The sequence below is a fragment of the Lactuca virosa genome, chromosome 6 (genome assembly GCF_052849685.1).
Source record: "Lactuca virosa cultivar CGN04683 chromosome 6, Lactuca_virosa_CGN04683_v6, whole genome shotgun sequence".
Taxonomy (NCBI): Eukaryota; Viridiplantae; Streptophyta; class Magnoliopsida; order Asterales; family Asteraceae; genus Lactuca; species Lactuca virosa.
In genome coordinates this window covers 275,044,230-275,060,747 of record NC_136431.1, presented here as the reverse complement: position 1 = coordinate 275,060,747, position 16,518 = coordinate 275,044,230, and the positions used below count along the sequence as shown (strand labels likewise).

The window sequence follows — 16,518 nt, the reverse complement described above, 5'->3', positions numbered from 1 at the left end:
GAAATGACGTATGGAATCTTGTCCCTACCCCACCCGATGTTTCTGTTATAGGTTCAAGATGGGTATTCAGAAACAAAACTGACGATCAAGGAATCGTTTGTCGAAACAAGGCACGTCTCGTAGTCAAAGGATATTCACAACAAGAAGGAATCGACTACGATGAAACATATGCTCCAGTTGCCAGAATTGAAGCAATTCGCATCTTTCTTGCATATGCTGCACATAATAACTTCAAAGTATTCCAAATGGATGTTAAATGTGCATTCCTACATGGAGAGTTAGATCGCGATGTATACATCCAACAACCACCAGGTTTCGAAGATCCCAAATTTCCTGATCACAGCTTCAAATTGTAGAAAGCTGTCTATGGCTTGAAACAAGCACCCCGAGCCTGGTATGCCACATTGACAACCTTTCTCGAAGAATCAGGTTTTAAAAGAGGTTCAATCGATCAAACCCTCTTTCGTAAAATCTATAATAAACATCTTTTAATCGTACAAATATATGTTGATGACATTATTTTCGGTTCTACTGATGAATCTTTGAGTATTAAGTTTGCAGATCTAATGAAGAGCAAATTTGAAATGAGCATGATTGGGGAGATGACTACTTTTCTCGGACTTCAAATCAAACAGTCAACTGATGGCATTTTCATCAACCAAGAGAATTATGTCAAAAACCTACTCACTCGCTTTTCAATGGACAAATCCAATACCGCAAAAACCCCAATGGCTTTTGGATACAAAATCGATGCAGACTTAAATGGCAAACCTGTTGATCAGAAAAGATATCGTGGAATGATCGGATCACTCTTATACCTCACTACCAGCAGACCTGACATCATGTTTTCTACATGTGTCTGTGCCAAATACCAAGCAAATCCTATGGAATCCCATGTAGTTGCTGTGAAACGCATCTTCAAATACCTAAAAGGCACTCCCAAACTTGGCCTTTGGTATCCAGCTAAATCCGATTTTCAGCTAAACGCTTTCACCGACTCAGACTATGGAGGATGCAAGTTAGATAGAAAGAGTACATCTGGTAGCTGTCAATTCCTAGGAGGTAGACTAGTGAGTTGGACTTCAAAGAAACAGACTTGTGTATCCACATCAACAGCAGAAGCTGAATACGTCGCTGCCGCCAGCTGTTGTTCGCAAGTCATATGGATGCAAACTCAACTGCGAGACTATGGCTTCAAAATTTCACAAATTCCCATATTTTGTGACTCAACCAGTGCAATTGCCATTTCTCACAATCCCGTTCACCATTCCATGACAAAGCACATCGACATTCGATATCATTTCATCAAAGACAACATTCAAAAGGGTCATATCGAATTACACTTCATCAACACCGAAGATCAAATTGCCGATGTCTTCACTAAGGCTCTCGATGAAACAAAGTTTCAATACTTCCTAGGCCGTCTAGGAATGTTAAATCCAGATAACATCCATCCTTAAACTTTTACTTTTTGTTTGTACAAAAGTGTGTTTACTTTCATTCAAAAGGAAAATTCAAAAACAATTGAAAATTGCTTTCCTTTCAAAAATACCAAAAACATTCAAATAACCAATATTTCAAAAAACATTCAGAAAAACAAATCATCAAAAAAAATTTAATAAAAGACTTGCCATAATAAGCTTTTATAGAACATTGTGATTAATCTTCTCTTGACTTAATTTTCAGATGCTTATGCTCGATGAAGATTTTAAGTCATACTGATTCTCAATTGGAGTGAAGGTTCAAATATCCTACTTTTCATAATGTATATAACTTTATTTCCTTCGATTTTATTTCATTATTGATGATTTTAAACAATCAAGGGACATAAGGTTAGGAGGTTCAGATGAAAACAAAAACCCATGTGAGAATTTGTGCCTCGTCGATCTAAATCATTGTGGAAATCATTTCTTGTGAGCTTAGGTGTGTCACTATTGCTTATAAGGTATACCCAATTATACCTTGTCACGGTCTCATTTTTGCTTAGATATCAAAATGACCAGGGACGATACATTCATTTCTTACATACTAGACAAACTGTCTTTTATGCCACCTATCCCTACCTAGATAAAAGCCAACCAAAAATGAAGACTTGCGATCCCATGATCCATCAAGTAAACAACGACATATCCTTACAAGAAAACCAAAGGAGAAACAAATATCTATCAACATCCAATCCTCAAAGACAAATCAACAAGAAAACAAATGGATTCAATAAAGATATACCAAACAAAACAAAAAAAGTATATTCTATATTTGGTATTTTCAAACAAACTTTCAACCAAATGGTTATTTCAAAACAAAAATCATAAAATCCCGCGATTTGTTTTAACCATTTTTCACAAAAGAAGATATCTCAATCACTCAAGTCAAATACTCTTAAAAAGGTCTCAAATGTAGCAAATTCTCAATGCTAAAACAAAATATCTTTTTACAATAAATCGATACTGATCAACAAACAGGATACTATCAAAGAAGAAGCTGCAACAACAATGGATTTCCCGGGATACTGTAGCCTTCATCACTGAAGAATCTTAGTTGCAAACTGCACTATGAAAATTGCTAAACCCCTCTACATGTATTTCCCGACGGAGAGAGAGTGAACTTTAATGGCATGAATGAAGAAACCCGCTGAGTAATGCCGAAACCAGTCTTATGTGATTGATTATCTAATAATGAGACTAAGTGACTTTACAGGAAAAGCATAGCTGAACACCTCCAATATGAGTGTGAGTCGTCAGAGAGAGATATCACTCATTTTTAGTGATCATTAACTTGTTCTGCTGCCAGAACAACCAAACACCCAAGTGAAGTGTGAGCTATACCTATGAGCGTTCATCTGAATCGACCTGTTAGACCACTTGTCGTCATTAATAATGCTATAAAATCTAAGGAAATTTCTTTAGATACATATATGACTACCCTTTGATAACCGAACCCGAGACTTTGATTCAGAAACAAATTTCTGAAAATCTTTTACATAAGATATGTTAAACCAAGTCACAAACTTTCAAAACCATTACAATGGTTTTATATATATCTTCTCATTGACAAAACTTTTATCCCAAATCTTCAAGATTAAAACTGTTAATGTGATTATATCTATCCTTATTTCATCAATGATCACATAGGGGGAAATTGTTGAAAAATGTTTTTATATGTGATCATCACTGAAATAAGACGAATTGGTTTTATATTATCTAACAAATATTATCAGTTATTTCAGGTTGCGTGGATTCGTGCTTAATTATGAAATAGAAAAATATGCAAAAGACGAAATACGCAAAGACGGAAAAATAGACGCAATATTTGGTCGTTTGAAGACAAAACATATCAAGACTAAAATCGTCAAGAATTTAAAAACCTCAAGGGTCAAAAATGGAAATTCAATTCACAATTGGATATATATATATATATATATATATATATATATATATATATATATATATACAAGTGTTCGTGTGTATATATATATATATATATATATATATATATATATATTATATAAATATATATGTATATATATTATATTGTATATATATATATATATATATATATATATATATATATGTATGTATATTGTATATATTGTATATATATATATATATATATATATATATATATGTATGTATATTGTATATATTGTGTATATATATATATATATATATATATATATATATATATATATATATATATATATATATATATATATATATACATGAATCATGCATATATATATATATATATATATATATATATATATTGGAAAGAAATCTTCACAAAAGCAAAAGTACCAAACATCATGTGTGCTTCCAACCTTTACAATCAATCACTTCATTACTTTTCCTTAAACAAACAAGAGTTGCTTGATTCCTTTGCATATATATAGATGCATGTTTACATGAGTTTTTGTGTGTGGTTTGTGTTTCCTTGTAATATATCTCCTATTACTCACTCAACTCCAGAAGAATAAACACATAGCCAACCTCAAAATAATCTCCAAACACCCTCCAAATACCCTCCTTAAACCTCCTCCAAAAACCATTTCAAATCACCACAACCATCACCACCTTGCTGTTTTTCGACATCAGAATTTGCAAGTTAAGAAAAAATTCACCGAGCACAACTCAACAAGATAATACGGGAGAGATTTGCACCGCAAATTATTCAGGACCTTACCTACATCCAGGAATTTTCCTCGATTTTTTTGACCACTGCAAACCCCAGAGAGACGCGAGAGAGAATTGGCTATCCAGAGAGATTTACTACGAAAATCTATATTCGTAACCACCCAAAGCTCTTTCAACATCACCCTCTTTGTTACCTTATACCACCAAAACTACAACCTTATTACACCTTTTACCACCCTCCAAATACCCACTTCAACCTCATCAAATCACCTTAAAAAACCCTATACCCATATACAAAAAAACATTACCCGTGTATTTTGTATCGTTTTGTAAACAATTCATTGTTACATAAAAAGAACATATTGTTACTTACCGGATTGAACTTTGAACAAATAGAGACACAGTCTATTAAGATCCAGTCCAACCCTAAGCCTGTTAGTCATTTATTTGACTAACAACTTGACAAAACAGTCGTTCCACAAGTCCCGTTCTAACACCACCTACTATATATATATTTATATATTTTATTAACGCTTTATGTCATTTAAATACTGTCATTTATTTCATTTATAGCTTTCAGTCATTTATAACTTTCCAGTATTTATTTATTCCGCACTTCTTATCTTTCCGCATCTAATCTCATTAAATATATATATCTGTCACTCAGTAACTGGTAACCGAGCCTTTTATTCGTGGTAATCAGATTGTTATATATTTCTAACACATGCTAGTCTTGATATATTAGTCTTGATATGCTAGTCTTTATATGCTAGTCTGGTAGATCTGTAGGACTACCTATGATATTGTCCGTTTATCTAAATATGTTATTATCTGTTACATGTCGACATATTGTGTGGGTTGGGTTGAGGTTATACTGCTCCATGCTGTAGCCAACAATCCTGGAGCAAGCCAGATATGAGCCGAGGGCCAGTAAGGGCATGCCAGACTCATACTGAGGACTCATGAGCATTCCAAATACGAGAACTGAGGGTCGGGAAGGGCATGCCACACTCGTACTGAGGGCTTAGTGGTATTCAATCCGAAGACTGATCAGGCCGGGGAGCAAGCCAGACATAAGTTGTGGGCCCAGGGGCAAGCCAGACTTATGCTGTGGGCTCAGGGGTAATCCAGTCTATTAGTTGTGGACCTATTGGATGTTGTTATTAGATTTGTGCTATTTGTTATGTATTGGTATTTTGGGGGAACTCACTAAGCTTTGGGCTTACAGTTTTGGATTATGTTTCAGGTACCCCATAGGATCGCGGGAAGGAGAAGGCGTGATCGTGCACCTCCTCCTGTTTTGTGTTATGATTTTGGGATTACTCTAATATTGAACTCATTTTGAAACAATTTGTAAAAAATTATGATTTTGGGTTGTTTAAAAGTTTAAATTTATCATGAATTTTATGGATGTTACACAAACATAAAAAATTGAATAAGAATAAATAATTTGAATAGAAAATAATTCGTAATTTCAAGGACTCATCTAGTTTAACACAAAGCAAAATGGTTTTGAATCCCTAAATTTGAAAGTAAACACATATAAAATCATATCAAAATTCTAATCATGGTCCGAACAACAAACCAAATGATTTATGGCATTAATACGCTCTCTAATCTTTCAGATCTTTGCTCCTATCAACTTAACAGCCCTCCGATCGCCTTCTAGATCCTCAAAACTGCAAATATAGGTGTTACTTGTCAACCAAGGTTGATTAGAAATCCGAATCTCCCTTTAGGTTAGAGATAAATGACAATTTATGAAAAATTCAGCCGACGTACTACGTTGAGTGTAAGTTTAGCTACGCAGGGTGTAGATCATTAATTTCCCGTGTTCAACAAGACCAGCTACGCCAGGCGCAGTAGGCTTGTTACGCAGGGCTTATAAGCTTAATTCAACATTAATCCTTAATTTTGCATTCGAGCTCCATTTTCCAATCTTTTTGTTTCCTTTTCGCTCTAGTAACATATTAGATCTGTAAAATATTAATTCAAAGTATTATAAGTACCTTTGTTCCAAATAATATCATAACATAATACAAAATAATAAGAAAACACCAGAAATATTGTAACGTCCCAAAAATCAAGACATAAATTTTTTTGTTTTTAGGTTAATAAGGCGTTAATACTTATCTTTCCCATAAGACCAAGGTAAACAAGTTTTAGTTAAACATCATTAAATCAGAGTAATTCACAAAATGCGGAAACATGTGGTGTGTGCTCTGCAATCATCCCGAGCCCTTCCATTTGAAATCCAGAGTACCTGAAACATAAACTGAAAACCGTAAGCCCAAAGCTTAGTGAGTTCCTCAAAATACCATACAACATACAGCCACAGATTATCATACAACATACATATAGTTGCTAAGGGCTCCCCCATGGTCTTTATCTGGAATTCCATGACCTCTTCCCATGGTCTTTACCTGGAATGCCATGGGCTCCCCCATGGTCCGATATCCAAATGCCACAGGCTACCCCCGAGGTCTTCTATGCAAGTATCACATAGACAACTAGCATATCACATAACACGTAATGGGTCGACATTGGTGCCTTCGACCCATGGATATAGTGAGAAGACTCACCTTGCACTTCCAAATCAAACATAAAATCATTGGCTGCTGGTTGATAGATCCCTGAACTATCGAAGTCAAAACAACACCTAATCAATAATTGGGTTCCAATCCATAACCATAAATCCATTACTAGGGTAAATGACCAATTTACCCCTCACCTACTTTTGGACCAAGAATTAGGCCCAAACCTAATAGTCCACAAGGCCCAAATACCAAACGCTACCCAAGGCCCAATCCATGGCCCAATTTTCCAAATTGGGCCCAAATCCATAGTGCGCCTCCATAAATAAATATCAACCCAAAACCTGATGGCCCAACAGGGCCCAAAACAACAAAGCCTAAAAGATGGCCCAAACCGAAGCCCAAAACCACAATCCCACTCTGTTGAGTATGTGGGACGTACTCAGCTTGTACGCTAAGTGTACTAGCTTAAGAGCTTGTATGCTGTGCATACAGGCTTGTACACCCACGGTACTCGTCCTGATGACCAACTCCCAATTCTAGCTCTTAATTCATTAAGCCAAGACGTCCAACAGCTCAGAATAACTAAATATAATTGACTTGATCCATAAAGTTGAATGCTTTAAGCCTTTTCATGGCTTAATGAAGCCCAAACACCAAAGATGAATTCCAAAAGGTCAAAATCTCTCCAAAAATGTCTGAAAACTTCTTAATACCTTAATACCTCATTCCAAACTTCCATATTTGATTTCAAGAGACTTCTTAAGTCATAAAGTTTCCAACTTTATGACTTAGCATAACTCAATGGGACCCAAATCAAAACCCTAAGTCCCAAACTTCATCAAATGACTACCAAATCATGCACGAAAGGTTTATACCCATCAAGATCCAAACTTTATGACTCCATAACCACAACAAGGACCAAATATGAAGCTCAAAGGTTCTGAAGTAACTTCTATTCACAAGAACCACCTCAAAGGGACCAAAACCATAACAAAATACCACTTAGCCAGATCTATATGAAAGAGTTGTCAGGGTTGAGACTTTATACCTCCAGAAGATAGATCTAGGTGCACAAAGCTTGGATCCAAAAGCTCCAAGTCAAGCAATGACTCTTCAAGAAGTTCCTTCTTCCTTCTCAAGCACCAAAACACACATAAATCACTTTGAAGCTCTAAAATAAATCAAATGGAGGCTCTGGGTCGATTTCTAGGGTTTAGAGGGATGGAGGCTGAAGATATTAGGGTTAGGTTATGAGATAAGGAGCTTAAATAGGTTCCAAGACCTTAAAATAGGGTTTCGGTCTGATTCTAGTACACCCAACGTACATATGGTACACCCAACATACTCCGAAGATCACCCTAGACCATCCTGGTCAGTACGCCCAACGTACTCCAAGGTACGCCCCACGTACTGATCTCTTCACTAGTACACCCCACATACCCAGCTAAACCTGAAAACCACCAAACTTTTGAAGGCCGTAACTTCTTCGTTATAAGCCCATTTCTGAAGATCCTATATCCACGGAAAGGAAACGAGAAGCCATACACTTCTATCAACTCATACCATCATTAAGACCTTCCGAAAAAATCCAATTTCCACCAAAGCCCAGACTGACACTTTACCGAAATACCCCTAGGCTCCAAAACATGAACTGAACACCCAGATCACTTCAAATACATCACTAGCACCCAAATAGGCCTAGATCTCACCCTTTTAAAGGCCCTAATCCTTATGATGACCGATCTTCGGGCCACAATATCGAATTAGGAATCGATTCGGAACAGGGCGTTACAAATATATGTACAAAATAGGTGTTATCAATAGGACGACAATGTGAAAGCATCAGGCTTCTGTTTTGAAGACATTTAAAGGAGAGAGGGTGAGAGAGTTATATATATATCCACATCTTGACAATACTATTAATAAGTTTCCATTCCTCCATGTCGGTAGAGGCTGGGTCAGTCGGTTCTTTGAGGTGATGAGCGACACCAAATTGATAACAATGAGTTTCAAAATGTTCTCTCCAAGAGTCATAGTTCATACGATCAAGATCAAGAATGATGGGGATGGATGCATGGATGTTTGCAATTCCCTATGGTTTTTCTGTTATCGGTGAAGCCTTTGGTGGAACTTCTCCTCCAGTCATTATGCAAGAGTGAGGATTGAACAAAATAGTGATGCGATAAGAAACAGTTAGCAGGAAGAAGTGACCGACGAATTTCAGGGTAAGAGAGGGAGAAAAAGGAGATATATTAGGAAGGGATATGCTATTGCTTTGATAACATGTACGTAATGTATTTTCCCATGAAAATCTCATCACATTGATTCAATATATATAATAGTAGAAATTGGCTTAACCACTATACTGGGCTAACAATATATAACATAATAACAATATACACTAACATTTGAGAGTTTCTAGCTTCTAGCTTTTGACAAAACGCTATAGTTTAAACAACAAGTTTCGTTTGACAGTATGAGCTTTTAGCTTTTAGTTTAAACAAAACCCTCAAAATCTAAAAGCTACTTCATGTAGTGTTTAACATAACACTACTGAGTTTTTTAAATCAATTTCTAGAATTGATCTTATATATATATATATATATATATATATATATGTATATATATATATATATATATATATATATATATATATATATATATATATAAACAATTGTCTTTTTATGTAATTTTACATATTTCAAAATCTACAAACTACTTTTGTCAAACATGCCCTTAGTATTAATATGGGAGAGCTTTGGAGCCTTACAAAAATAAAGAGGGAAAGAAATCAACATGGGCATGCGTTTCACTTCGTACGTATAGAGTTCGTACATATAAAGAGGTAGACCTAGGGGTCGTTTAATAGTTGCTAACTGGGTTAGAGCTGACTGAGTTAGAAGCTGACTGGGTTAGAAGTTCTGACTGAGTCGACATCTAACTGAGTTTATGCTGTTTGATTATTTGTTTACTGAATGTGGTGAATGATGAAAAATGACCATATTACCCTTATACTTTATTCTCTCATTTTCTAGTCGATATACACATTTCTCTCAGCTTTCTCCTTCTCTCATCCTCTAAACTCCATTGTTATTTGATTCAAATAACAATAAAAAACCTTGTATTCATTTCAAAAAAATAGAAAGTACAAAATACAATGAGAGTATATTAAAATATTCTCTATCATGTTGTAATGCACAACACTCAACTTACATCATACTTTTTCTATACAAGTATACAGATATACAATTCATATCACCTTTCTTTTCAAAAATTTGTTTGTACATCAGAGGAGCTACACAAAGAAGACATAAATATATAAACACAAAATCAACATCCAAATACCACATTCTGGAAAAGCCATTTATCATTATATTCATTAAGATTGTTGAATAGCCAAGATTACCAACATCACAGAGTAGTGAGATTATGGTGATGGGAAAAGCCATCTGTGAGACCAAATCAATTGCTCTCCCTGCAAAACCGTTTTGAGTTTATCCAAAAATAATGGTGTTCCAAGCAGGCCATCTAACAAACACCTTGCGGGCATCATCAATCAACCTACAAAATTCAAACAACAAAAAATGAGCAGCAAAAATCGGACATCTCAGCAACAATAGAGCAAAAAAAAGAGCAAAAAAAAACTCATCTGCTCGGAAGAGGACGTTCGTCCAAGGAAGAAGACGTTCGTCGAGCAACAGGTCGTCGATGGCTATCTTCGATTAGCAGGTCGTCGCTTGTTTCTTCACAATGAGGTAGGGGAAAATAGGAAAGCAACCGTATTCTTTAGATGTTGTCCCAGTCCAACAGTGGAAAAGAAGGGACTGAATCAGATCAAATTCTTGGACCAAATCCTATCCTTGGACCGATTCCTTGATTATAAATTCGATACCAAACACGTTGATTGGTCTTTTTTGGACCGGGTCCCCTATTGGACCCGGTTAGAAACTATATCAAACACCCCCTAGATTTCTTGTATACAATTGGCAATGTGGGACTAGCAATTTAGCGGGGAAGTTGGAAAAGGATTCCCACATCACTCTGGAGTTGGAAAATGAAGGTTGGAGAACACTTATTACAGGGGGAGGAAAGTGAGAGATAATTCTGCTTAAGGCTTTAAGCATCCTTTTTAGTTTGGTTGCCATTGGGGGATTTTATTTATCAATCTAAAAATTGACTTGTTTAATAAATTATAAAATTATTTTTTTAGAGGTTCATTTAAGTCTAAAAATTGGCATCTTTAATAAATTAAAAAAATTAGATTTTTAGAGGTTCATTGGGGCATGTTCTCCCATTCTCAAAGAGCATGTTCCGCCCCTAATTATGCACAGTAAGCTCATTCATGACACAAGCTGCCTACATGGATCTAATTGATTAGTTCTATAAAATACACTAGGCGAATGCCCCCGCGTTGCGCAGAAACACCTATATAGTTGAAGTCTTTACAAATATATGTTTTTTTTAAATATAGCAATAACGTTGTTGTTAAATTTGATATAATAATTCGTATACTAAATTGATATAATATATTGATTATTTTGAATTATATGAATATATATATATATATATATATATATATATATATATACACACACACACACATCTATTATAACTGCATAATCTCAATCGTTTGAATGACTTCTATCCGCGAGTTACACGTGAATAAAATTAAATATAATATATGGTTTAATGTTATTTATAGTTGTTGTTATTGTTCATTAGTTTTTAAAAATTTATTTGCTTAATATTTTAATTTCTATCATTATAATTATTTAAAACATCAAACATTGTTTTTTGATTTAAAAGGTAACAATCTCATCATTTATATTGAGTTATTTTTTACTATTGTTATTGTAAGTTATTTTAAGCTACTTATTTGAAAACTTTTATTGATTATAAAAATATCTTTAGGAAATATTTTAGTTAAATTGAGATTACAATTTAGTTTTTGCATTTATCACTACAATTTATCACTTTTAACTATTTACAAAATATTCTTTGGTTTTTTATGTGGATATTTATTTAACCTTATTAAAACTGATATTGGTTTACATACAACAAAATATTAAATCTAATAAATTAAGTATAATATGCTAAAAGTTAAAAGACATAAATTTATAAGTAGAAGTAATATATTATTTTTAAAATTGAAATTTAGTATATTTATGATTACACTTTAGATTGGATATTTATTTAACTTTATTAACCAACTTATAATCATTATTAGAAAGACACCATAATTAATCACTTTTAACTATTTACAAAACATTCTCTGAGTTGTTTAAGTTAAACTAAAATTTATATTTAAGTTGACACTATAATGTTATATTCAAATTAATAATTTAAATATTCTATACAAATTGTTCCAAAATTGTATCTTTAAAATGTTAATGGTTTACATCCAATAATATATTAAAACTAATAAATTAAGTATAATATGTTAAAAGTTAAAAAACATAACTTTATAAGTAGAAGTAAATATATTATTTTAGTATTGAAATTTAGTGTATATATGATTACACTTTAGATTTGATATTTATTTAACCTTATTAACCAACTTTTAATTATTATTAGAAAGAAATTGAAAAGTCATGGGAGTTTCAAATGAATGTGATGAAAGGAAAAATGCATGGGAGTTTCAAATAAATGTGGTGAAAGAAAAAATGATTCTTTTATAATATAGTATGATATGATGATATGATGATTTTGATCTACTATATGTAGTTTAATAACGTACTTATGCCTTTTCATTTAATTTTTCAGTGCGAGATTATGTCATCGCATGTTCATTTAGTTTTTGGTTACACTAAGTTAGTATTTCACTTAATTGATTAATTAGTCAAACGATAAATAAAACAATCTTGATTTATGTTGTATAATGTCAAATATGATAAGAAAATATATATATATATATATATATATATATATATATAGAGAGAGAGAGAGAGAGAGAGAGAGAGACTCAAATATGGATTGACATCTACTGTGCGGAAGTGTGGACATTGCTATTATTTGAGAATGACAAAGAAAATATGTTGTTTGATAATGTGAATACGTTCAATCGTACATAACTATTGTAATTATCATGCATTCTCATTAATTAAATCGCTATAAGGTTATTATAAACTTTTCTTTTATTATTCTCATTTATCAGAATGTTTATTAAAATGTTTATTGATTCGTATTCTGTATGAATGAAAATGAGTGGAAAACGATGCGTGAGAACAAAAATGAATAATAATTAGTGAGAATGTATGAAAATGACAATAATTGTATAAGGTTGCATATATTCACATTACTAAACAACTTATTTTCTTAGTAATTTTCATAGAATAGCACTGTCCACACGTCCGCACAATAATTGTCCATGCACATTATAACATAGCCCTATATATATATATATATATATATATATATATATATATATATATATATATATATATATATATATATTCTCCCTAATAAATAAAGAACTTTTTGTCACATGACATGCTCTCTTTGATTTCGCCACATGTCATTTTGTGGTTATTTTCAATTAAATATTTTTCCACTTGACATTTTGTGGTTGTTTTCATTTTTATTAAAATTCATATAATAATTAATTAAATGTATTAAATCAATAAATATAATAATAAATGCATATCAATTTCATTAATTGACTTTCCTTCAAAATTTTAAATTTCTAAATTTCTAAATTAAGATCACATTTGTTTTCCTTGTTTATTTATCTAAATTATTTATTTAAATTTAAAATAGAAAAAACACTTTAATTTTAATAATTCAATATTTTTTTAATTTTTCTTATAAATTCAAAATATTTAGAATTTCATATTTTAAATAAACCAATGTAATACATGGTTCTTACACATAGTATATATATATATATATATATATATATATATATATATATATATATATATATATATATATATATATATTAGTATTTTCAAATATCCGGTTTTGAGTTACACTTATATAATGCGTCTAAATTATATAAAAATTGTTTTTTTTTTAATTTTTTTTATCCAATTTCCTTAATGTTGAATGTTGAATGTTTTGAACTTTTTTCCCTCTGTAAATTTTCAATTTGTTTTGTATGCCATATTATGTTGTTGGAATACCTATTTGATTTTTAATATTTTTGTACACCTATCAACCCGAGTACCCGACCAAATAAAAATTCAAATAGTGTTGACGGAGAGAAAAAAAAACATTTAAATAGTCGTGGACGTGTACTAAATCTCTTTCCAACCTTCTTACAGTTTTGCACCACAATGCCAGAAAGTCAAAGTGTCAAACTTCCAAGGCCAACTATTGCACTATAAAGCCAACAAGTATTATTTAATTCTCTTTAGGTTTCCGAGTTTATTATTGCGGCTCTCTCTCTCTTCGTTCACACACACACATCCATACGACATTTTCTCTATATAAACCCCTAATGTAAAAACAAACCCTTCCCAGACTACTACTCTCCTTATTATCTCCCTCTCTTCTCTACTTTTATCTCTCAATCAGAAGGACAGGAAACACCGATACACAAAGCTGGCAACCGATCGATCCAGAAAAATATCAAGAAAGTGCATGGAGGTTAAGAGTAACAGTTGTATTGATATGAGTGGTGGAGAAGAAGATGATCAAATGAACATGATAATGATAAATGATCTTCGAAGAGGTCCATGGACTGTTGAAGAAGATTTCGCTCTCATCAATTACATCGCTCATCACGGCGAAGGCCGATGGAACTCTCTTGCCCGTTGTGCTGGTACGTATACATATATAGTACTTGTAGCTTTGCCACATGATACAGTTGCATGTGTGTAGTTTGATCCACACATTAAGTAACGATATCCTGGCTACATCATTTTACTAGCGTTTTAATTTACCAATAACACATACATGTTGAACAATAACGTCACAATGGAGATTTTGAAGCTAAAGAACCGATATATTTGAAAACCACCGGAAGAGATAGGAGCAGCTTTGATTCTGGGGATTTCTTTTTGTAAAAATGCTTTATAAATTATGTTATTTAAGTAAAATATGTAACGAAATATTCAATTGGTTTACTTTTCCTAATTTAGCAAAACAAACTTAATTAACTTTTTTTTTCAGTGTTTTTATTGTTTTATAGGAAATCATCCTCCAAAAAAGAAAATAAAATTTAATATCCTTCAAGTATCTAGAACGAAACGGGAAATAATAAAAATAAAAGTTCATTTCTGGCTAAATGGACATCCATAAGCTTAATTTAGCAATTAATTAAACCTTCCTTTCTTTTTCCTTTAAGTATATCTTGTTGAAAAGAAATAATTTTTCTTTTAATTAATGTAACTTTATCTAATAAATGGCTATAGGACTGAAGAGAACTGGAAAGAGTTGTAGATTGCGGTGGCTTAATTATCTCCGCCCAGATGTTCGTCGTGGAAATATTACTCTTGAAGAACAGCTTTTGATTCTTGAACTTCATTCACGTTGGGGCAATCGGTATGTTTATAATACATGTTATATTTTCTTAAACAATTTCAATGGATGCTCAGTTAGCTGTATTCAATGTACAGGTGGTCAAAAATAGCACAACACTTGCCGGGAAGAACTGACAACGAGATAAAGAATTATTGGCGAACAAGAGTTCAAAAACATGCTAAACAGTTGAAATGCGATGTTAATAGCAAACAATTCAAGGACACCATGCGTTATCTTTGGATGCCACGATTGGTTGAGCGGATTCAGGCAGCTTCCACTAACACCGGAGATTCTTCCTCCCTAACAACCTCCACCACCACCACCACCAACTACGATGACGTGGACATGGATAATAGTGGTACAAGGAATTTGGTAACGCCCAAAACTTTCTCTGGTACTTATGGGAATACCCAAATTAATCCTACGGACACGACGGAGGAGAATTCAAGAACCACCGCGGTTTCACCGGTATCAGGTTTGACTGATTGTTATTATCCGATGAATCAGAGACAAAATCAAGATTCCTTTCAAAACATCAACAAGATTGGTGACGGATTCGATGGTTCTCTTATTAGCCCCTCGGGTTACTTCAATCAAACAATGGATTTTGAAGCAATAGTGGAACAAAACAACCAATGCTCCGGCGTTATTGACTTTTCGGATAATTTGTGGAACGTCGACGACTTTTTATTTTTTCAACAACATTTCGACCGTATGTGATGAAATAACCAAAAATTCTGATAATAGTTTAGCCAAATAGATTACGGAATATTTGTTGATTTCAACATAAGAATAGTTATTTTTAATTTTTAATTCCAAACAAAATGCAAAAGAAGTACTACTTCGATTTATCTATTTTTAGGTTGATTTAAGTCATTTCAAGTATTCAATCCATTAGAAAGAAAAAATGTTCATAAAGATTTAAGGAAAGAGTGTTATGGTAATTTTAGATCGTACCATTATTTACGATATTATTATCGAACTACCAAAAGAAATATCTCGAATTTATTTTGATTAGTACATTTTAATAATGTGTATGATAATGTGTATGATATGTATTTTAAATTAACGTAGGGGTGTATATAAATTAATCGATCCAATTGTAATCCAATAAATATCCATTATTATTATCATTCAAATCCAATTAACCAATCAAAAATATTCATCGGATAAAACCGATCCAATCCAACATCCAATTGGATAGGTTCGGTTCATTTATTTATAATGAATTGGATTTCATCAGTTGACAAAATCCAATATATAATGAATCATTGGATTGTATCGGTTGAACGGATTAACATTCTTAAATTAACCGTATGGATATTTAAACTGAATATAATTACATCTGATTTGTATTTGAACTCTCAATATATATGACCGATATTTCC

General features: G+C 32.7%; 1 protein-coding gene across 1 annotated transcript; it reads left to right on the top strand.

The window, feature by feature from the left end:
- The first annotated feature begins 14,136 nt into the window (after positions 1–14,136).
- LOC145119459 (transcription factor MYB78-like) lies at positions 14,137–15,945 on the top strand. The gene is made up of 3 exons (XM_079055124.1): positions 14,137–14,429; positions 15,022–15,151; positions 15,226–15,945. Exons 1-3 carry the CDS (start codon positions 14,249–14,251, stop codon positions 15,848–15,850), a joined length of 936 nt encoding a protein of 311 aa, XP_078911250.1. The 5' UTR covers positions 14,137–14,248; the 3' UTR covers positions 15,851–15,945.
- The last annotated feature ends 573 nt before the right edge of the window (positions 15,946–16,518 follow it).

Coding starts and splice junctions, on each gene's coding strand:
- LOC145119459 (XM_079055124.1), top strand. CDS start 14,249: ATGGAGGTTAAGAGTAACAGTTGTATTGATATGAGTGGTGGAGAAGAA. Junction 14,430..15,021: donor CTCTCTTGCCCGTTGTGCTG/GTACGTATACAT, acceptor AAATGGCTATAG/GACTGAAGAGAACTGGAAAG. Junction 15,152..15,225: donor CATTCACGTTGGGGCAATCG/GTATGTTTATAA, acceptor TTCAATGTACAG/GTGGTCAAAAATAGCACAAC.